Source organism: Pyricularia pennisetigena, chromosome 3, assembly GCF_004337985.1.
Source record: "Pyricularia pennisetigena strain Br36 chromosome 3, whole genome shotgun sequence".
NCBI lineage: Eukaryota > Fungi > Ascomycota > Sordariomycetes > Magnaporthales > Pyriculariaceae > Pyricularia > Pyricularia pennisetigena.
The window spans coordinates 8,163,597-8,187,174 of NC_043742.1; the positions used below are offsets into that span (position 1 = coordinate 8,163,597).

A 23,578-nucleotide genomic window follows, 5' to 3' on the forward strand; every position below is an offset into this window, starting at 1 on the left:
CGGAGTAATTAAGTTTAAATAGTTTTATATTATTAATTACGTTATTAATAATATTAAACCGAAAATCGGTGGAATATTGACGAAACCGGAATAATAAAAGGTAAGAGATTAAACGGCCTGGTATTAAAATTTAACGGGATCCGGCCGTTACAACGGAAAAAGCCCGAAACGCGGGGTTGGACGACTATATTCGAATATATATCGGCTACGGGCGTTATCTTCCCTCCCTTCGTTATATTTAAAAAAAAACGTATAATAATAATGGTTTCCAACGGATTTAAACCCTTTCAATAATTGGTAATTTTATGCGACCGAAAACGGGTGGAAAAATAACGAAACGTGTTAATTATATGCGTTATTTAGCATGTAATGGGTCCACTTTTATTTGTATATAAGCCACAATCAATAGTGCCGAAGTGGGGCTGTCGGGGTTATCGGATTATCGGTTATATTTTTTGTATATTATAAAAGTTGTCATTTAAAGTGTTAGCGAATGGGGTTCACCTTATACCGGGTTCACACCCACCCTGCACTTACGAGTTAATTACCCTGTATCGGGTGAAAATTTCACCAAGTAAATAAACTCGTGCGAACCCAAAAATGGTTTATATGGAAATAAGGGTGTTTTTTTAACAAGGTATACAAAATAGTTCTTTCGGAAAATCGTGTGCGGCACCGGAACGTTTTACGGGGTGCGGACCCCCATTTCGATGTCGGAAAATATATAAGGGAGACAAAGCAAAGTTTCCCCCGCCAATGAATTTAAGCTATTAATCCCAAAATTAGTAAACCATTTTAGTGAATAATTTAGTGCATTTAAGCCCTGTAATTACAGGCCTTATAGCGCAACTAGCACCACGCGGCAGTTAGGCTAATGCTTAAACCCCTGTTAGCAACCCATATTGTTAACAAAACGGTTATCGAATAGTTAAAAAGATTGTTTGTTCCATATACCCAGTTTGTAACCCCTAAAAAGTGGTTATTAATTTTCGACGGGTATAAATTACATTTTACGGACGAATTTATGCTTTTCTAGCTCCCAAATAATATCTTACCCCTATATTTACCCCTTTTATTCGTTACACGTTTTCCAACCATTGGATTTATTGGTTTTTGGGCCGTTGAAAACGGTTTATCGACGTTAATTTGGATTTGTTAGCCAATTTTGGTGTTTAACAATTGTTGGAAAACGAAATTTCCTCCTTTGCTATAAAATAACCAGATGGAAAGAATTTACAGGAAAAAATGTTTGATTTGAGTGGCGTATAACGGGCTTGTAACCGGTAAATTTAATCAAACCATTCTTAAATCCTTTTTTGTTAAAAAATAGCAGCGCCAACGTTATTACAAATAAAAATAACGGTTTGCAAAAGGATAAAATACCAGAAAACCCAGCCCAAAAAATTAACGACCCGTATTTATTTATTTAAAAAACCCTCAAAGCGACCCGAGATATCCGATTTTAACTGCCCAAGTTTTTCAAATCCAACAAAACCAACGCTGTTTCACGTTTTTTATTTGTAAAAGTTCAAAAGAATTTCGAAACCAAAAGTATATTTCTGGCTAACGCCCAGTATAAAAATCAATTTATTGGGAACACAATTGGAGGTAATATGGTCGGCAAGAAAAAGGGTAATTCCGGATCCAAACTAGCTTCTGGTTAACAAATAGAATATTATTAGGTTGCAGGAATATAAGATAGAAAATTTGCAACTTTCAGCTGATGAAGAAGAGGTTAATAAACCGGAACAGCCTGGAAACGATTGTATTTTTGTGCGTTGATAGTTTTATATTTAAACTAGTTTATAAAACTAGGCATTTCGTTGTTAGATTCCTATGTGTGGCCAACAGGGGGCGGGGGGTGGCCATCAGGGGGTACCCAACGTTAAATAGAACTTATACCAGTAAATAGCCAATTCTTGGTTTTCCATACGTACAAAATTTGGTCTTTATTATTCGTTAAAATGTTCAAAAAGTTTAATTATAAGCTTAGGGTGACCACTTCCGGGTCATGACCACTTGTGGGTTACCCACTGTAGTCTAGAGGCCAACTGCGCACAATCAGGCTGCAACAAGCCTTGGCAGTTGAGCCCAAAACAGGAGCATGGATGAGAGGAACGTGGCCCGTACCGAAGATTTAGTCTCTAATTGACATATCTATTGTACAAAAAACTCACCAGTAGGTATTGCAAAATTGACGAGGAGCTTGAAAAGAGTCTCCAAAAACCCTGTTTTTACGATTACGCAGCTCGGAATTGGAGTTTTCACGCTCGATAAGGTAGAACAAAGGAAGCGCTGCAATTTTCTCACAAGCAGGGCCAAATTGAAACAGCAGCTCAAACCCAACTGGCAGGTAACACAAGATACAAATATAAAGGATATAGTGGAAGGTATTTGGATGGACAGGATTACACCTACCATTATATTTTGGGCTAGTCTGGTTTACAACGCACCGCTACAGGTTTAAGTTTTTTTTTCAGCGAATTTACTGATCACGATTAATTATACTTGAGTACAATTGACTTCAAACTAATTGCACCCTAAACAAATGGGTAAATATTGGTATTCCGGATTGGGAGTCGCAGAGGGCAATGGAAGCGTGTGACAACAGTCGGTCTAAACAAAACTGTACTTGCCCACATTACGCTATTGCTTACTGAATCTCATTTCATATCTCTTTGTTCACATATAGGTCTTTTATCAGAAACAGAAGCCATTATCATCGGCTGGATGCCATGGGAAGGCTGGAATAAACGCCAAGCATAAGGCGCGCATAGAGATAGATGATAAAAGCAGTTCACATGGACCAAATGCATCATGAATATCCAGTCAATGAGGGGAAAACCGTCATTTATTGCCATTGAAAGATCCGTCAACAAGAGATACAGGTCGCCGAGCCCTCCTTCACCCCTTGTTGATTTATTGTTATGTGTCAATATGTACCCTCCCTGAACCTTTCCGTCTTTAACGGTGCCCATTGTTCGATGTGCATCTGTCATCCTTGACCTCTTTGCCCTTGACGATACACTTCCCGCCTCGACAGGTGCCAGTGGCACTGGCGCATGAAAGGCCGTCAGGTGGCTGGCGGGCCTCGAGGACGGCCGAGTTGTCGCTGGTTGCTGGTGCGGCCATGACGGCGGCAGCGAAGAAGCTGATGAGGATCGAGGTGAACTTCATTGTGGTCGAGGTATTGTTTTGTTTGATATTCGTGATGCGATATGGTAAAAATGAGGACAAAAGTTTTGAGGACTTGCGGGTTGTACCAGCCAATAAGTAAGTGCAGAAGAGAAAGAAGATTTGGTTGATTGTTCATGTGCTAGTGGTTTTGTCGGAAGCCTAGGAGACTGGAGATTTTTATATAGATAGTGTCGAACCTGCGTTGGAAAATGACGATTCAGAAATCGTATTAAGATTTGACTATTTTTGATCATGTTTCAGGTTTGGTTGATTGTCCATGTAGTAGTGGTTTTGTCGGAAGCCTTGGCGACTCGAAATTCTTATGTAGGCAGTGTCGAACCTGCGTTGTAAGATAACGATTCGTAGATCATGTCAAGTTTTGACTATTTTTGATCCTGTTTCGGATTTGGTTTGAAGCCAAAAATAAAAAAAGAAAGTTGCAACAAAAGTTGGATTTGGCAAACTTCTTTCTTTTGTTACCAAAGAAAAACTTGTTCACGTTACATTACCGAGTCGAGGTGGGTAAAAACATTTCAAAAGCATACACACGAATTGAAGTAGTGTCCCCTGCATGAGAGGGCCAGTAAAGAAGTCTGAACATGTACATCAATCAACAACCCGCCTCCTCCCTTTTTACCACGTCACAGCCACCCATCAAAACAAAGAAACTCACGAATCAGCCCTTAAAGCCGTCCACGAGATCATAGCAGCCAGGTCTCACCGCTGCAGAAGAAAAAAAAACGAACAAAAAAAATCCTTCACATCGCCCTTTCCCGTTCTTCAACCCCCCCAAAACCCCGTTCTCACGCAGGCGTCTGGACGTTGATGTTGCTGTTGCCGGCGCTGCGGTAGCCCTCGGTGGCGACGATCATGTAGTTGTGGTTGCCCATGCGCATGCCGGCGCGCTCCCAGGCCTGGAAGAACTCGCCCGTGTTGACGGTGCCGCTGCTGCGCTTCTGCTGGCGGATGGCCCAGTACTGCTGGAAGGTGCGCGTGCCCTCGATCGAGGGCTGGTTCACGCGGGTCGACTCGTGCAGAGTGTAGGTGCCGCCGGCCGCCTGGAGCGTGCCGCGGGACTGGGCGCTGTTGCCGGGGTTGTACTCGCCGTAGTTTTCGAGGATGTAGTACTCAACGAGCGGGTTCTGAGTCCAGCCGTAGATGCAGAGGTACTGTTTGGGACGACGAGAATTTTTTTTTTCCAAGTCAGTTCAAGAGTTTCAGGGGGAGGCGGGGGACAAGAGGTATAAACATGGACTAAAAAAGGAAAAAAAAAAGAAAAAAGAAAGAAAGAAATAACTGACAGCATTGCCGTTGTTGTATGGGTTAAAGGTGCCAGAGTACGTGATGCTCTTGGAACCACCCGGCATCCACCCCTTGCCGCCGACAAAGTTGCCGCCCGACTGCCACTGGACGCTGTAGCTGCCGCCGTTGCCGTTCTGGTACTGCACTGGGGAGGCGCCGTCCGTCCACCACGAGTAGTAGTAGCCGTTGTGCCTGCCGGTCGACGACGGCGTCGACTGTCGCCGCATGAGCTGCTCGAACGGGAAGCCCGTCATGTTGCCGTCGGGAGCGGGGATGGCAAGCGCCGAGCCCGCAAGGGCCACGACGGCCGTGACGAGGGAAGTGAAGGAGACCATTGTTCCTGCTTTATTGATTCTGCTGACGGTAGCGTGTGGAGGGCTTGTTTTTTGCGACCTTTGGGGAGGATGAGGCTGGGGTGAGGGATGAAGCTGATGTTGATGGTTGAGGCCGGATGTGGAACATCTTATACTCGAGGGCATCTGGCTACTTGGCGCCATCGCCGCGCATGTGCCTTCGATGATTCGAATTTTCAACCCAGGAACATGTTCTCCGCCCGGCCAGGGCCACATTCACCAATCTTGGAGATCCAGTTCCCGGCATTGCAAATTGATCTCGCACCCTTTACCCAAACTGTGCGGCGCCACCGAAAAGTTCTTCTTGCCTTGGAAGATGTTTGAACCGCACCCTCGTCAGGGTCGACTGATTGGAGATTCGACCATGGTTGGTGACGGAAGCCGGCGAATGGTGGTGGTAACAAAGTCTTGGAACTTCTTGGCCTTTGTCTTGGCTCCGTTGTTTCACTTCCCAAAGGAGGATGCAATAATTCACAATAGTGTTATCACCACGGCCCACTGAGCTATATGCAATATATATCCGCTTGGGAATGGGATTTGTTTGTCGCATGAATAGTTGGTTAAGCACAAGATGATGGAACTCCTTTTTTTTTCCTTGCTTCCGGCTCCTCGTTTGTCGTATCCTGCTGCCAAGGACGTGGGGAAAAAGGAGAAAAGGAATGCGGGCGGTTATACTGCGGTGCAGTTAGACGAGGCTTGCACGGGACTTGATATGTGCCAAGAGTCGCCAACACGGCAGAAGCCCCCCGCATTACCACTTTAACGTGCCGTGTCTTTGCATTTAGCCGCCAAAGGAGAAAAACAAAATCAGGGGGGCCGAACATGGGGTCCGCGCAGGTCCCGAACCAAAAGTTTGGTCCAATCATGCAAAGGGTCCCGCGGCTGAAGGGCAATAACTGCATAACCTCCGGGGTAAGTGGTATTGGTGACGATTAACAAGATCCACAGGCCCGAAAGGTACCCTCCTCTATAGCGAAGTGCCGATCCGCTAATCACATATGGTCGCTTTTCTGACGTAAGCATTCCATTATGATTTTAGGCTAAAGCCCAGTGCCTACCAAAGATTTGATTTGGGGCGACCCCGGCCTGTGCCTGAACTCTTGAGGCCCAACTAAACTACTTGGTCGAATGACTCGAATAGCCTATATCAGGACCCGCGGCAAGCTCCCCCGGATATCATTGCCGTGGTTGATGAGAAAATGGCTGTGGCGCCATGCAAGATGGCGAGCAAAGTCCCGCGATATTACCACGGCAACCCACATCACTTGGCCAAAATGGGGTCAGATACTATCGGCTCACGTGTTTTGTGGCGATCATGCTTGCATCAAAGCAACACATGATTTAGGAAAAATATATATAAAAGTGACATGGCACTGGTCATGAAGTTTTTCGTTTCCCGGAACGGCGGCTGGCAAAATCTTGGTTCGGTCGCCGAAATGGATGTTGTTTTGTGTCGGTCAGGGATCGTGTCCGGTAAAATGATGGAAGGGTCCAAGAATAGAGCACGATGCGAGCTTGCAAGCGCCGGGAGATTGTCGTACGAAGCAGTTCTTTATGCCGATCAGCCTTCCTCAGAACCACTGCTCCCGGAAGCAGCTGATGGGAAAGATTGGGGGAAACAAAATAGGTCCATGAGCATAGAAGACGCCTGGATATAACAATGAAATGGCGGCTATGGTCCCTCAGGCTTTAGATGTCATGTGAGCCCTGGCAGCCAAATCGACATGAGTTGTGATAAGGAATAGAGAAAGTGGTTAATTAGTGAAGAGAAGGGGATGACGAGTAGTGATTCCCCTTGTTTCAGCTTGACGGTTCTCGCACGGTTGTGTGGCAAGATAACAGCTATTCACTTCTCATGTTAGCAGATCGACAATGGTTCCCGAGGGATACTGCAGCGAGAAAACGTCAGGACTGGACCGTCCTGAAAGAGTTGCACCCACCCGGCTGTCCATATCGTAGTGAATGGGTACCGTACGGTCAGCCACCTGCGTCACGCAATCTAGCTGAAGAGCGTACTTTGGCAGGCAATATATCATACCTCGATAGCTAACTCAGCCGAGCGGCAGAGGGTGGGCTGTGCTTGCGATATTCGCGCTGGATGCCCGTAAAGAGCTACCATGCCTTGTTCCATGTGACCGGTAAGTTGAAGCTAGCCAAAGGCTCAGACTTGAGCGAGTACGACATTGCCACCGCCGAACCCAGCCATCTCTTGGCGCGGTGGCCCTGCCAAGCTCCGAAGATGCCCGCCATCCAAGTCGAATCACTTTTTTTTTCCCTGTTTGTTCTGCTTTTCGACCCTATATATGGCATCAGCTGGTCATGGTAAGCCCAGTTAGAGGAGTTCCAGTCGCGGTCGACGAGCTGATTGGGTCATAATCATGAGTCTGATTGTAATAAGCCGTCAGGTTCCCGTTGTTTGTTATCGTCAACTCCTGAGTCGACGAGGCCGGCCTGCTGGGGGGGAGACAGGCGGGATTTGCGGTCCCGTCCGGGTGTTGGACGGGCTTGGCAGAACTGTTGGGAACAAACTTGAAAGTGAAATTGTTCCCTTTTTCGTTTTGGCTGTAAAGCCAATCTCCATCATCATAGGAAATGAGTGCAACTGGTGGTCGAACAAAGACAGTCAAGAAAACCCCCATGTTGTTGATGACTACTGGAGCAGCTCAGCCATTTATCTTGCCAAATCGACTTTCTCAGCTCTTGCATTACCCGGATCACGTATTTCTACATACACACGAGGTGACAGTGATTACGACTCTTACGAGCTAGGCTCCAACATGGTGATGACGCAGTGGCCGTTGCTGTGATCCGGGTGAAGAGTGAATTTCTGATGCACACTGGCGCGATTGGAACTTACAGATTCTTAGATTATTAGGGCACATATATACTGCTCTCATCGTGGACATAAGGGAAAAAAAGTAGACTCTCGTCTGCAAACCTAAGCCAGACTCTTCTCGGCCGTAGTATCCTGCAAACCAGCCTTCCTAGCCGAGCCATGAGTCGACGCAACCTCGGCCCCTTCGATAACATCGCCCGAGACATCAGCAGACCGGTTCTCTTGGCGCTCCTCCTCCCGCACGTAGTCCCTAGGTTCGCACCACCCGTCCTCGACGAGCGCGGGCGGGAAGAACCTGCACAGAACCCAAAACACCCCGCCGGAGATGAACAGGCCGACCCAGTAGGCGAAGTAGTAGAAGCGCGTGATGCCCACCGGGGCGGGCACGCCCATGTTGTTGAGGAAGCCGTAGAAGTTGGGGATGATGCCGACGACGTACGCAATGTATGCGCGGACGTTCCAGCCGTGCGTGTAGTAGTAGACGCCCTTTTCCGACGGCGTGAAGGCGTCGGGGATGGCGATGCGGCCGCGGCCGATCAGGTAGTAGTTGACCAGGAGGATGCCGGTGATGGTGGCGAGGAAGACCTGATACGAGGCCAGGAACGAGACGAAGATGCTAGCGGAGCCCTAAAAAAAAAATATGAGACAGCTCCGAGTTAGAAGTGTTTTGTTGTTTTGTTGTGGAAAGAATGACCAAAGGGGTGGAGGGAGAACCGAGGCTGCGAATAGTTGCTTACCAAGAGATACCACGGGCAAATGGCAAAAGAAATGACGGCACAGATGAAGAAACCCCTCCGGACGGTGACATATTTGGGAAAAAGAGCGGCGATATCGTTGCCGGCCGGCAGAGAATTCTCAAAGATGCTGCTAAAGATGCAGCTGTAGGCGAACATGGCGGCGAGGAAAAAACAGCCCGCACGGTTGGCGGCCGTGTACTCTGCCGTCTGGAGCATGTCGAGCAGCGTAATGGGGTTCCAGACGAGCTCCCCAAAGATGCGCTGGCTGGATGCGCACACGAGGTTGCCCGCGATGGCGACGACCAAGTTGGACATGGGGAAGCCAAACAGGTTCCCGAGCAGCACGTCGTTCTTCTTCTGGGCGTAGCGCTGAAAGTCGGAGGCGTTGGAGGCAAAGGTTGCGCAGTTGGCGGCCCCGAGGAGGAAGAAGCGCACGACCAGCCAGGTGTGCGTGGACCCCGTCGCGGCGGCCGGCTGGGAGACGATCGAGCCGAGCCCGCCGGCCTTGGTCGCCGTCCAGGCCACCATTGCCACGGCCGAGACGGCAAAGACGCCCAGTTTGATGTAGACGAGGACCCGCAGCTTTGGGATGGGTATGACGAGGAAGAAGCTGGTGATGAGCCAAAAGATGGCAAAGCCAATCATGCCGGCCGACGTCAAAGCAGAGCCGCTGCCCATGGTGTTGGGGAGGTCGGCTATCCGGGGAGTCAAGGCATGAAGCATGACGTAGATGCACTGCCCGCCCTGCACCATGTTGACTCCGTTCCACACCACGGCCGAGACGGCGCGGTTGAAGGTCGGCCACCATGCGCCGTAGACGCCAAAGGCCGTGCGGCAGACGACGGGGAAGCCAATGTGGTACGTGGCTCCCGGGCGGCCGTTGAGGGCCATGATGATGGATATGAGCATCTGGCCACCCAGGGCGCAGGCCACCGACTCCCACATGCTGAGGCCCAGGGCCTGGCCGGCCGACGCGCCATACCAGTTGGAAACGGTGGCGACGGCGCTGAACCAAAAGGTAAAGTAGGTCCGGTGCGTCCATGTGCGGTCGGCCAATTTCAGGGGCCGCAGGTCGTCATTGTCGAGAGTGAGCTTCTTGCCCTTGATCTCTTGGGCGCCGGCCGCACCGAGGGAGATGGACTTGCCAAAGACCCGCATGTCGAATGCCTGGGAGGATGCGAGCGTCGTTTGCACGGTGAAATGGTCCAGAATAACTCGAGAACAAGTGGACATGACCATGGTGGTCGAGGTGGAGCGTTGGATGACATTGTCTTTATAACTACCAATTATCTATCGATTGATGCTCCGTATTCATGACAGGGTTCTTTTTTTTTTTTTTTTTTTTTTTTGCTCCTGGTGTCTCTCCCCGTTATCAGCGCGGCCAAGGGGCAATTTCAACGTAGCATCCTGCTGGGCGCAGCTTGAGCGGAATTTCTGGCCGGTCGGGATCCATTATGGCGCCTCGTTGGGCAGCCCCAATAAAGCAATGGCCTACCAAACGATACGATATCATGTTTTGCAGCTCCGATGGACGCCGGCGCCGAAAAATGCCCAAAATCCAACAGGAACGCTGTGGCTGTTTGTCATCCTATCTCGTGATAAGCCCCCCCGCAAACACCAGGGAGGCCCCTGATTTGTACGCCCAAACTCGACCGTTGACTGGGCACTTACGGGGTCCATTGTCTCCGCACTTGAAAACCAGCCGCAGATAAGAGATACCCAGATACTACTACAGTACAGTAGTCTAGTCTACAGTAGACTAAGCTTGATTACGCGCCCCATCCTGAGCCGCCGACAAAAATCACGTTGATTTTCCATCCGGTCTCCGCATCTAGTCTAGTGCCACAACGACGACCGAGTGTGGGTTTTATTTGCCTTTCCCCACGAAAAGTGCGATGCAAACACTTGCAAGTGTAGATTTTGGCGAACCAAGAGATTTCAAGCCCATCGCTCAACTTGGTCAAAGTAGAGACAAACTTGTCAGATATCAATTCTTCATTCGTAATTGGCAGGTCAACATGGCCACAATGACAGAGACAGCGGCTCCGGCCCCCGATACCTACAAGTTGCAGCTCCACTCGGCCTACGGTCCAGTCTACCGGGACGTGCTCCGAACCCCGGCCAGGGACTGCACCTTGTCGGAAGTGCCCGTGATCGACCTCACCAACATCAACGGCACAGACGAACAGCGTCGACAACTGGCCGACACCGTCCGGGAGGCCGCCGAGAACACTGGCTTCTTCTACATCAAGAACCACGGCATACCGGAGAGCGTCATCGGCGCTGCCTTTGCGCAGGCGCGGGCCTTCTTTGCCCAGCCGGTGGAGCTCAAGGAGCTCGTCTCGTGCGACAAGTCAAAACACTTTAGCGGCTGGACAAAAAGACGCGGCATCCAGATCGCGCCCACGGACAAGCCGGACAACCGCGAGGGCTTCACCTTTCGCTACGATCCCAGCCACGACCCAGAGACCAAGGACCCCGCCGCGGTCCCTGCGGATGTCGCAAAGTGGCTAAAGGTCGAGGATTTTATGTGGCAGGGCACGGCTCATCTTCCAAATTTTAAACATGACCTCGTGAAATATTGGCAAGAATGCCTCACGCTGGCAAGGTCTATGATTAAGATTTTTGCCCGGGCGCTGGACGTTGACGAGAATTACTTTGATGATGTGGTGACATATCCGGGGAGGTAAGCCTTCTTTTTATTTCTTTTTTTTTTTTTTTTAGCCTTGTTCTTCTCCTCAACCAGTACACCAACACAGAGACACAAACATACCAACACCAAAACAGCGATAGCGTCTTCAACTACTACCCCAAAAACGAGGGCTCGGACGAGGACGTCGTCGACGTAGGACTAGGCGCCCACACGGACTTGCAGTGCTTCACGTTCCTGTGGCAGGACGACGTCGGCGGGCTGCAGGTCCTGACCAACGAGGGTCAGTGGGTCAAGGTCCCGCCTGTCAGAGGCACCTTTGTGGTCAACATTGGGGATTTCCTGCAGCGCGTGTCCAACGACCGCTTCAACTCCACCGTCCACCGCGTCTACAACCACGCGCCCCGGGACCGCATCTCGATGCCCTTCTTCTTTGGCTTCAACCACAACGCCCAGTGTGCCGTCCTGCCGACTTGCACGAGCGAGACGAACCCCGCAAAGTACGAGCCTATTAGTTGTGGAGAGGTAAGTGGGATGCACGCTGACCATCGCTTTGAGTCCCCCTTTTTTTTTCCTGCATTGCAGCTGTTTCGACACTAACATTCATGTCAACGATTGAAAGTGGTGCCGCTTGAGATTTGAAAAGACGTTCAATGCACCGAAGGAGGATAAATAAAGCAGCCGGTAGCTCAAGACTTGAGATCTCTTCGCTTGAACTCTTTAGAAATGCTTAGATTATAATCCAGTGAAGTGCATTAAATCCCAAGTAAGGAAAATATTCCAGTGATCCTAAATTCAGGCATTACCTTATGTCGGGTGGAATCTTGTGGTGGGGTTCCTGCATGCAAAATTTGAACAGCCAGCCGCCGCGGTCGTCACTCGAGATTGAAGGCTTGCGCAGATGCAACCGGTGTCGTTGTCTTCACCAGTCCCGCACGCGTGCACTTGTCGAAAGTTTTGAAGGCGGTTGATAACGGGAATCGTCCGAGCTAACAAGGCCTCCAACTGGTGAACAAGATAGCATTCCCGTAACTATCAACGCTGAGCGCAGGCCAAGGCAATCAATCGTCCAACCCGTTTGTCACTACTTTTGGGGCATTTCAGCAAAAATAAAGGTCTTGTATGTTCTGAGCCGCCGATGTTTTGTTTTACCCTAAAATGAGTTGTAAACATTTCTTTCTGGCTCCTTCACCCTACCGTCCGAATTGAATTAACATAAGGCATTACGACTCACTGCTTCGTTTGTTCACCGATGAGTTGGACGCCCGTTGACTAGAGCCCTGGCCCCCCTGGTCCAATATGACAATGACGTCTTGACTCAATGGCTCGTGAGCGGTTTTTCATTTACGGTTTTCAGGCTTTTTAGTGCATTAGTATAGTCTCTTTCCACCAGGAACTACATTGGATTACCGTGATTTTCGCGCGTGTTAACATGATGTTTTCATGCTAGCGACACCGCTTTGCCCATAATCCGTTATATATTAATGCGCTTTATTGCTGCAACGTAACCGTCATTATCTTGAATCCTTCCTCCTTTGAACCGACTAACGATCAACGTAGTTGGCAGTCTCCTAGTCTCATCAGCCAGCTCCCACAAATTTAGCGCGCGTACGAACGTGCAACGCTCGTCGCGTCAAGTCCAACCCTGTTAACCATCGACGTTTTGTCACGCTTCAACTTTGTGCTCTATGGGGTGGAACTTGAGCCACAGTTCGTCCTCCAAGCTACCCGGGTAATGCTTGCCATATGTCTCTGGTCGAGCGATTTCAACAGTAAAGTTTGAAAATATGGTGGCGATAGTGTACCCAAACACTTGATTATGGCGTCAGTAAACAAATTTCCATCTCATGGAACAATGCCAACAGCAAAGCAAATGGAGTAAAGAGGGAAAGCATTAGGAAAAGAGGACAGGCAACGAAGAAAGAAAAGTAGGCAAACCCACAGTAGTACGTCAACTGCATGCCCACGCATGCCCGCGGACCCGTGACGAACGCCCACAGCGGCGGCATCTCGCTGGCAGGCTTCTCCAGACCTGTTTCCTGGTCTATCCAGCGCTCGGGGATCCACCGGTCCGGATCGGCCCAGACGGCTGGGTCACGATGTAGGAACCACTGGAAGCAGTTGACTCGCGTATTGGGCGGGATGCCGTCGACCCCCGCGATGCTGACCGACTGGTCCGCCGGCGTGATTCGAGGCAGCGGTGTGCTGTTGGGACGCATGCGGAGGGACTCCTTGATGACGGCCTGCAGGTATGCGAGCGAGGCTATGGTCTGCGGCGATGCTTCGGCGGGGAACTCGTCGTCGCTTCGCTGCTGTGAAAAGTGCAGCCCCAGGTTCGAGACTTCTTGCTGCAGGCGGGCTTGTTGTTCGGGGTTTTGTGAAATGTAATACAGGGCGTAAGATAAGACGAGTCCTGGCCGTGTGGTAAGTATTTGTATGGACTTGAAAAGAAGGATGAAAAAAAATGATAGAAAACTTACCGAAAACTTCACGTGCGCCGGCTGTTTGGAAGAAAAAAGAAAAAAAAAATAATTTCAATGTCGTATATTAGTAAGGAACTGTTTTTTTGCTGTATCATCGACAATCGTCCAAACGGAAACTGACGTTGGAATGCAAGTGACACTTACACATGTGATCGAAAATCTCGCTCGCAATAGAAGTCATGGCAGAGTTCTCCGTTAGAGGGGTGCCCAAAAACATGCCGTCCTTCATGTTGGCCATGGACTTGCGCAACTGCGCATAAACAACTGGAACATCGTCGGCCGCCACCTCCTGGTCGTGCAGCATCTTCTGATACAAAGCTTCTGCGCGGTTGCAATGTGTCATCATCCAGTCCTGGAGCCACTTGGTCGAGGTGTAATGCTCGCGGGGCATGACGTCCCACCCCAGGCGACGCAAGCCTTTTGCCAACCACGGAACTTCCTGGACCCAGAATGCCTGAGGCGTATATTGGTTTTCGTAATGGTGCAACCAAAGGCTGGAGAACTCCGGGTTTTGGGTGAAGTTGGGGCCAGCCTCCATGCCAAGGATGTAGCAGTTGAGCATATCAAGACTCGCTCCATAGAAGATATGAAGCAGTTCCGCTGGCTCTCCGCGGGCGGCATGGCCATGAAGAATGGGGAGAAGTCGTTGGTAAAGGATACGATGAGTAACCTTTTGCAGCGTCTGAGAGCCATACAGAGACGTCTTTGAATAGCACGTAGAAAAGCGTCGACGGCAAGCCGAATGGTCGCCACGGGTGCGGCTGGAAAAGGAGTTCAAGTGCCTGGGAAGGGTTGTTAGCCTTGGCTTGCTTTATTTTTCTGTCAAAGATATTGACGCACCCAAAATATTGGAAGAAGTCAAAATAGTGAGGTTTTTCAAAACCTGCGTTATAAACCTGGCGCACACCCGTATCGTATTCGCTGATACTAAGCTCTCCGGGAGCAACCCTCACGATCTTGCCATGCTTCCGGTGGGCAGCAAGTACCGATTGGAGCTCTTTTCCTGAATATCTTTGCCATAAGATCCAACCAGGGGATATTAAGCAAGTCCAGTGCGCCACGGGGATTTTGTAATATGAGGTAAGCTGCAGGCGGTAAGCAATCATATTTCCAAGGATATAGATCAAAAGCAAAGAGATGAAGCCTCCTATGAGGGTATAAAAGTCAAGGAATGGGCCGGCCATGTTTACCTCGTTGATTATAAGTGATAGTGCTTGAATATTGGGAGCGGAAAGCTTCAAAGAACTACTATGATTTCAGCCAGGGCATGCTGAGCCTATTAAATAAGAGACGTTGGTACCTACGGCTCCGTGCTGGGTGCAGGGTGTTTATAGAAACTCACCCAGTTGGCGTTTACTCAAGTACCCATATCCATATCGCCGTGTCAGCTGGAACATACAGAAAGGAAAAAAAAAGGAAATCTCTCCGCATCTTCATTCTCACTGCGAATTCGTTGTTGGCCATACCCACATTCCATCATGATCTTTGAAACCTCGAGTAACAATTGATGTTTTTAGTTGGCTATGGAAAAGAAAACTGGATCCCTGGGTTGACAGCAATCCAGGCTCATGTGATTTCTTCTCGTAATGCGCACTGGCTTGGCATGATATGGCATCATTCATATTAACAAAGAATGGACTCCTTGTTCGGTCCTTACTTAGACTGGCGAGAGACATCAGCCTCGAAACACGCAGTCAAAATAATCTGACTTGGCGAGGCATGCATCAAGCGACTTTACTTGAGCCCCACGTTAAGGCTGTCAACATCCCAAGTATGGTTATTGTCGCTGGCAATTATGTGACGTTACTTGCTGCATGGTCAAGATATCCCCAATGGCTATATGTTTCAATATTGTAGTTGGCGGGGCCCCCGTTTCTGATTTGCGTCAGGGCCCTTAATCGAGTCCCTATAGGCTCGAACGCATGGCCAGTAGAGCCGCATGCATTTGCTATTCAATCTTTCATGCGGTGCGAATTTGGTATGGGTACAAAAGCGTACCCATCATTCTGATTCCCACCACAACATGGAGCCAAACGTTGTTGGAACAATTGGTTTATTCTTAGCCGTGGTGCTTTTTTTGTCTTCTTGATTTTCTTTTCGGGAGTTTTATTCTCTGCATAGTTTCAATATGTACAAGCGCTCAACTATTTTCATCTCATAAAACGAGGCCTTCAACCTGAACCCTGCCGCTAACATGGAAGACGAGCGGCTGGGAGATGCATGTCTGCGGCCTAAAAGGCTTTCAAAATCAGTCTCGACTTCACACGGAACCATTAAGGGTGATGGCAGATTGACCCAGGCTAGCTTGAAGCCCAATTCACAGAAGACCAAGAAATAAAAATCGCAAAGGGGATGTGAGGAGAAAAGAGGTGACTAACTTGATGAACAAAGTCTTGTGCACGGAATACGTCCCCTCGAAGAAGTACTCTGCTATGGCGGAAGTGATAATACTCAGCGAATCTCGAGAAGTATAAATTCTATCCCACCGCTGTCTGTTGTCTGAAATCGAGAGGTGTCATCTCAAGGGTTTGCATAGCAAGCCCGTCCCGGAAGTTTTTGACTTGCATCTGGACAGCTCATTGCCACACACCCTCCATGATTCAAATTTTAGGACCCTTTAGACAATGTGGGGCGGGGGGTGGTCGGGATGACTTCCGGGCGCTGGGTTACTTACAGCACAGGATACCCCCCCCTCCCCCCCTGAACCATTGCCTCGGTGTGTCTATAGTGAAAAGGCATAAAGGCTAACCCTGCGGCTACACCTCAGTTGATAGACCCCATTAGCTACATCTGTTGTTTCCTGTCCCAAGTCATGACCCTATCCGTCGGAACATTCCTAGCAGGGGTGGGGGGTGAATGTGGGTACGCCTGGATGCTCTGACTCGGCTTTCCCATGATTGTCACCCGGACCTTTTGCAGGGTCTGGCAATTCAAGCATATGTCCTGGCTCCACAAAAGAAGCATTTATTATAACATCTAAATCAATAGGTATGACCTTGTCAATGCGAGCAAGGGTAGGCTGCTACGACATGCGGGATCTTTTGAACAATTTCCTGGTCTGCTTGAAGACCAGGAAATGCTGCGATTGAACGCGGGACCTGTGGCAGGTGAAGTGTCCTATTTGGCCTGGCCGTCCCGTATCGTGCTTGAGGACTAACATGTGGTCTTGAGATACATTGATAAGTTGAAAAATACGCAGGTACCTATTAGCAGCCAAGACAAGCTCTGAATTGATTGTAGTCCTGACAAAGCGTTTAACAACACAGCCTAATCTAAGAGTAGGGGGAAGGACTGTAATCAGGAAAAGTAGGAAATACAAAGGCGCCGAGGAAACCCATTATCAAGGGTTGTCAAGGAAGCCTAGGTAATGGTAGTATACAAGGTGGTAAAGGATAGCAATATCCGGCTGTCCTTTCGGCCAACAGGATTGTAGAAACCCGTCATCTTGTCCTTGCTAGAGACTGTTTTTTCAGGCCATCTAGCAATTTGCAGCTCAAACTCCGTGGAAATCGTCTGGTAGCTCGACGGTTTACTTTGCCCTGATGATATTTAGCGTGCCGTCAACAACTGGGCAAGACGTAAGCTACCCTGCTCACTGATACACCTATGCATCAGCGAACGCATACCTCTACTTTACAGGCAATCCCGAAAATCTCAGAATCCCGATAGACCAGATCATCCGTATAAAATGGGTGTAGCCCGGCCCAGCCCGCGGGCCCGTGCGCCAAATATGGGGACCCGTAATAGCCCGTGGGTTTCCCTTGAACGGGAATTAGAGGCCCACGGGCCGACGGTTTTAGCCCAACGCGGGTAGCCAGCGGGCTCGGGAATTGAATGCTATTTGGGTCGGCGTGGGTGCCCTTGGGTGGGTTTCGGCAGCCCTCAGGTGGCCCTTTAAGCCCCAAACTCGACCGGGAACGCAATTCGGTAGCCAAAATGTAAAGTCTCCAACGGGTCTCTCTACTTGTTCTCTCTACTTGTTTTGCCCCAAATAGTCACCGCGCACTAACAACATGTGAACTGGGAAACTAAGTTGCTTGAAAACAATTTGTCGGCAACCATCAGGACAAGGCGCAGCATTGCCTATGATTGTGGCAGCTCTTTCCAGATTGCTTACTCCATGCAGGCTTCAAAATCAGCTGGCAGTCACACTTGCGGACAATGCGACATCCCCGCAAGCCCTCAACAAGCGCTAATTCACCTCTGATATGCAAGCCATCACCTGTACCGCCGCAAGACTGAATCCTATAGTCTTTAGCAATACAGGTTGAACCAGCCAATGTTCGACCCTCGTTTCTCTAGTCTTGGAATTTTTGCGACACTTCAAGACTGTGGTTTTGAATACTTTTTAGGAGGGATGACTAGCCTGTAATGCACGGCGGAGGCTGTGCTTGTGCAAAATAATTCTATTCCACAAGTTCAAGTTTGAATCCGCCAGCGTTACAAAATCCCCATTTGACCCTTTATTTTAGGGCTATTCCCATCCTACCGCAGCTAAAACTCCTACAAAGCATCCCTTTATCCTAGGGGCTTTGAGGTTACATCAAATCCTTTCAGTAGTTCGTATTATAACAGTCGTGCTGTGGAGGCATGGCATATTTGCCAAGTCGGTTTTACCACTGACTGCCACAGCTTTAGTTCAAAAGTAAGGTATTGGACACACAAGTCCTTAAACCAAACAACATGAAACAAATTTAGAGAAGAAAACTGCAGTTCGATCTTAAAGGAACCACCTTGGCGCTCAAGCGTCACCTTAAAATTCGCAGATGGCTCTGGCTTGTCTTCAATGCGCGGATGACTTTTGTGCAAATGTTGGCTGATTTGTTCGCATTCTTTGCACCTGCGGGTTTTTGGGCACGATTTGAACAAAAGATACGGAAAGTAACGTCCTGAAATGGTCATTAAAAGTTTACCGCGACACGGTCACACGGATGCAAACGCCTTTTTCGCGTTGAAGTAGAGAGTGGCCTGGAGTTGGTGTAATAGGTTGACCCTCATCCGTTCTTCGAGATAGACAGACCCTGGTAGCTATTTAAGCGCCCGCAGGTGTTTATATACCAATGGTTCGTGCACCATTACGAGGTAGCAGAACCTACAATCACTCAAGCTCCAACTGCTCTAGTCGCGACTCGCGCGACAGTCGCGGCAAGCCCAGGTTGCCCAGCTATTCAAACTCAAGGCATTGTTCTCACTCGTGAGACAGCCCATGTCAAGAATACATTGTGTTATGATATTGGGAATATACAAGAGGCCCAGAAGTTCCCGACGAGTATCTTGTAAGTGCGTCCAAACACGGCTACTCTCATTCCAATCGCAGCCTTCTAGCCACCCGGAGACACGCAAAGAAACTTGCCGTTATACAGTTTACATACGTCTTCATCCTCCTTCTTAATATTTCCTTTGCATTCAAAACTGAATGTGACGTGCTCCCGGCAAGGCCCTACCCCTGATCCCAAGACGTGTCCCGATCCTATCCAGTAGGTATTCTATACCATGCTTAGTTTTCGTCGTTTTTATTTTCCCAAAGCTTCAATGCTTAGACGGACCCTTTTTAATCATTGTCGTTTGAATGTATGTCTGTATTGTCATGATATAATTTTCTAACACAAAAACAGCTTTAGAATCCGGGGCAATTCGAATAATGTGTTTACATATAACCGGCGTGGGAAAAGATCTTCAGGAAATCTGGCTGTGTGAAACTTGGCACATTGTGGAAAAGTTACATGTTGATGACGGATGAAAGGTCTATGTTGCCCATTGAACGGATGACAAAACCAAAGTCGAAGCAAAGAAACAATGGATTGGACTACTTTTAATTTGTTGGTCTAGGTGTAGAATAGGTTGGACGACGGGGCTAAGGTATGCTGAAACCCACCCATGGGCTTTCTTGGCAACCCGCGGGCCCCAATGGCAAAACCCGTAAAAATATACATTTTACGTAAGGCCTGCCAAAACCCGAAAACAGGTTTAGCCCAGCCCGGCCCGCCAACCCATTAGTCTCAGTGCTCAGACTAGACCCCCCTGCTTCGCACTGGGGACCGAACGCTCCATGTACCTTTCAGCCACATGGCTTTTCGACCAATTACATTGGCCGAAAAGAACGCGCTCGTTCTAATCTGAGGACAACTTGTCGCATTTCGCCGTTTATAGCGGGTATATACACTGTATTCGCACGAAAATAGAAAAAAAATACAGTATAACCATAGTATGCAATTGAATAGTCGAACAGAAAATTAAGTAAACATCACAAAATTATAAAATAACCTGCGTTGGATTAGTTGGAATTGAGTTATTTTTTCATTAAAGGCCACGTTTCTGTAGCCAACTTATTTGGAAAGATATTTGTATATTTAGTAACATTTGTGGTTTTTCATTATATTTAATTACGATTTTAAATAATAGTATATAATATTAAGTTAAATTCAAATTATTAGTCTCAGGGCTCATCCCTGAAGCCCAAAGCTCCACAACTGATCCACTTCGTTCGCTTCGCTCCACTTCGTGGCTCAATTGCGGCTTTGCAATGTACCTGTGGGTCCATCCAAAGAACGCTTTGGTTCAGGTTTGAGGACAATTTGTCGATTTTCGCCGTTTATGGCGGTATTTTTGGCCTTTTTTTAACCGAAACTCCTTTATTATTCCACAATTATGCACAATATTGAAAAAATAAAATATTGTTGAAGATAGCGTTTATTACCGCTATTAGCAGCGATTTGATTTATTTTATTATTTGCTATAACGGCCGAATTGAATACCACCTGCCCTTAATCCGTTTATGGCGGTACTGTTTTTTCGAATTTCTTTTTCGATTTTCGATTTTTTTTAAAATTATTTTTAATTTTTGACCAAATTTTATAATTTTTGCACGTGGAGGGTCGCATATACGTATATGTCGTTATATTAAGTTTTGGTGCATATACCAGATTATATAAGCAGTTAAATAAGTGGATAGGCAGAGTATATACTTTTTTATATATAATTTACAATCGAAATTCGTTTATATTTTTATCAATTTTAACGATAATAAAACCAAAACTTCAGAGATGTGATTACGTATTTAAACAAACGTCCAAGTCCAGTCCTACCCATAATATCGGCTTTGAAAACTGTTTTATAAAAGGAAATGCTAAATGTGAATTTTATAAATTCTTTTTCTTTATTTAATTAATTTTATATTATTTTTGTTTTGCAGCCAAACTTTGTGGTTTTTGCACATGGGGGATGGCATATATATATTCAATATAATACCTCATTTTTGTACGTATATCTAATTATATAAGCCGTTAAATATGCGGATAGGTAAAATATATCCAATTTTATATATATTTAACAATCGAAATGCTTTTACGTTTTTACCAATTTTAACATTAATAAAACCAAAATTTGAAAAAGCGGATTATATATAAATAAACGTCAACGTAAAACCCGATTTACAATACCGGCCCTTTTTATTTTTTTATATAAACAAATGCTAAATTTGTGTTCTTTTTATATTTTTTGCTTTATTTAATTAAATAAAATTTATAGAAAAGTAATTTATATAAAATTTATTAACAAATTGATCAAAGAATGTATCAAGTAAAATTATTTTCATTTTACCAATATTTGCGTAAATTATTTAATTTTTTAACGAATTGTTAATTTATATAAAAATATTAATGAAACTTTTGTTTCAATCGATAGTTGCATGCACTTTGCTGTATTAGGTTTAATAAACTATAAAAACCGACAGTTAAACTAAAGCTAGTACTGTATATCATTATTTAAAGCAAGAATTAAATATAATAAAAGATTACAAATTTTACTTAATATTTCAATATCTTTCCAAATACAGTGGCTATAAAGACGCGGCCGGCATTCAAATAATTAACAAACTCCAATGAATTCGACGCAAAGTACTGTATATTTTTATAATTTTTATTTACTTTTTTATTCGAATATTTAATTGCATATTATGGGTACACTATTTTCTTTTGCCATTATAATGCGAATATTTTGTATATACCCGCTATAAACGGCAGAATACCACAGATTATCGTTATATTAATAAAATAATAATTAGTGATATCGCAACATTAGGTATATTATTAATGATACCGTTATAAACGGCGAAATGCGACAAATTATCGTTGGTAGTACCGCCATAAACGGCGAAATGCGACAAGATGTCCTCAGACTAGAACGAGCGCGATTTTTTCGGCCAATGTAATTGGTCGAAAAGCCATGTGGCTAAAAGGTATATGGAGCGTTCGGTCCCCACTGCGGAGCAGGGGGGTCTAGTCTGAGCACTGAGACTATCAAATTATATTATTTACGGGTAAAAGGAGCTAAAATTACATAGTGGATGCAATTATGAGTTAAAAGAAAAGTTTTATTAATATTTTTATATTAACTGATAATTTATTAAAAAACTGAATAATTTACGCAAATATTTGTAAAATTGAAAAGAAATTCAATGTATCCATTCTTGTATAAATGTATATATAAATGTTATTCGACTTTTTTTTAGACATTTTATTTACGTAAATAAAGCAAAAAATAGAAAAATGCCACAAATTTAGCTTTTTTTATACAAAAAAGTAAAAAAGCGGGTATTATAGATCCGATCTCACCTTCACGTCTGTTTTTACGGGAAGTCCACTCCTTAAAAACTTGGCTATATGAATATCAGAATTAAAATTATAAAAGCGTTTCGATCGCAGATTATATAAAGAGTTGCATATACTTTACCTATCCCCTTATTTAACGGCTTATATAATCGGATATGTGGACCAAATTGTCGTACTAGATTATATATATTTATGTGACCCCCACGTGCAAAAATCATAAAATTTGGACGCAGAACGAAAATAATATAAAATTAATTAAATACAGCAAAAAAAGATATAAAATACACATTTAGCATTCTTTAATATAAGAAAGCTTCAACAGCCAATATTATAAGTTGAGCTTAGCGTGGACGTCTGTTTACACACGTCATTCAAGCCCTGAAACTTTGGTTTCATTATCGTTAAAATTAGTAAAAATGTAAACGAGTTTCGATTGTAAATTATATACGAAAAAGTGTATACTTTGCTTATCCGCTTATTTAGCTGCTTATATAATGCGGTATATACACCAAAGCTTAGTAAACCGGTATATATATACGACCCTGCACGTGCAAAGATTAAAAAATTAAGTTGAAAATTCAAAATAATATTAGAAAAATCGAAAATCGAAAAAAAAATCGAAAAAACAGTACCGCCATAAACGGATTAAGAGCAGGTGGTATCCAATTCGGCCGTTATAGCAGATGAAGGAATAAATTAAGTCGCTGCTAATAATAATACTGAACGCTATTTTCAACGATATTTTCTTTTTTCAATATTTTGCGTGGTTGTGGAATAATAAATAAATGTCGGTTGCAAAAATGCCAAAAATACCGCCATAAACGCTGAAAATCGACAAATTGTCCTCAGACCTGAACCAAAGCGTTCTTTGGATGGACCCACAGGTACATTGCAAAGCCGCAATGGAGCCACGAAGTGGATTAATTGTGGAGCTCTGGGTTTCAGGGATGAGCCCTGAGATTACCAACCCATGGGCTTTTGGCGGGGGCCCGCAATGGCCCAGGGGTTTTTTTGGCGGGTAAATCAGGACCCGCGGGATGGCGGGCTTAACCCGAGTTGGGTAACCCGCGGGTTTTCGTGCTGGGGCGATTAAAAATAACAATAATGCAGAAAAACGCATTTATTGAAATTAGGATAAAGATTGAATAAATAAAATATATCCATCCGTATAATTACCGATTAGCAGGTAATTGAATTCAAAATAACGCAATATAATGGGAGAAAGGTATAATAGCTACTTTAAATAATTATTCCTTTTTTCAAGTTTATCGTTTTATTTTTTGTATAATTTGATTGATATTTTTCATATCCGTATTAATATTAATGAAACCCTCCTAATTATCGTATTATTTTTTCTATTGTTTTTCCTTCTACTTTTCCTTTTATTTCCTGTCCTATTTTTTCGTTTTTATAGTTATATTTACGAAGTTA

General features: G+C 45.9%; 5 protein-coding genes across 5 annotated transcripts; 1 reads left to right on the forward strand and 4 right to left on the reverse strand.

The window, feature by feature from the left end:
• Positions 1-2,964: 2,964 nt before the first annotated feature.
• PpBr36_03917 (uncharacterized protein) lies at positions 2,965-3,177 on the reverse strand (the record flags this gene model as incomplete). The annotated part of the gene is made up of 1 exon (XM_029891086.1): positions 2,965-3,177. The coding sequence occupies one exon, from the start codon at positions 3,175-3,177 to the stop codon at positions 2,965-2,967; it is 213 nt and encodes a 70-aa protein (XP_029753588.1).
• An 803-nt stretch (positions 3,178-3,980) lies between these two features.
• Positions 3,981-4,814, reverse strand: PpBr36_03918 (uncharacterized protein; the record flags this gene model as incomplete). The annotated part of the gene is made up of 2 exons (XM_029891087.1): positions 3,981-4,346; positions 4,479-4,814. 2 exons carry the CDS (start codon positions 4,812-4,814, stop codon positions 3,981-3,983), a joined length of 702 nt encoding a protein of 233 aa, XP_029753585.1.
• A 2,956-nt stretch (positions 4,815-7,770) lies between these two features.
• Positions 7,771-9,644, reverse strand: PpBr36_03919 (uncharacterized protein; the record flags this gene model as incomplete). The annotated part of the gene is made up of 2 exons (XM_029891088.1): positions 7,771-8,295; positions 8,406-9,644. The coding sequence occupies 2 exons, from the start codon at positions 9,642-9,644 to the stop codon at positions 7,771-7,773; spliced, it is 1,764 nt and encodes a 587-aa protein (XP_029753584.1).
• Positions 9,645-10,423: 779 nt separating this feature from the next.
• On the forward strand, positions 10,424-11,731 carry PpBr36_03920 (uncharacterized protein; the record flags this gene model as incomplete). Its single annotated transcript, XM_029891089.1, has 3 exons — positions 10,424-11,091; positions 11,193-11,580; positions 11,678-11,731. 3 exons carry the CDS (start codon positions 10,424-10,426, stop codon positions 11,729-11,731), a joined length of 1,110 nt encoding a protein of 369 aa, XP_029754373.1.
• Positions 11,732-12,721: 990 nt separating this feature from the next.
• On the reverse strand, positions 12,722-14,100 carry PpBr36_03921 (uncharacterized protein; the record flags this gene model as incomplete). The annotated part of the gene is made up of 4 exons (XM_029891090.1): positions 12,722-12,867; positions 12,998-13,468; positions 13,536-13,556; positions 13,683-14,100. The coding sequence occupies 4 exons, from the start codon at positions 14,098-14,100 to the stop codon at positions 12,722-12,724; spliced, it is 1,056 nt and encodes a 351-aa protein (XP_029754374.1).
• Positions 14,101-23,578: the final 9,478 nt, after the last annotated feature.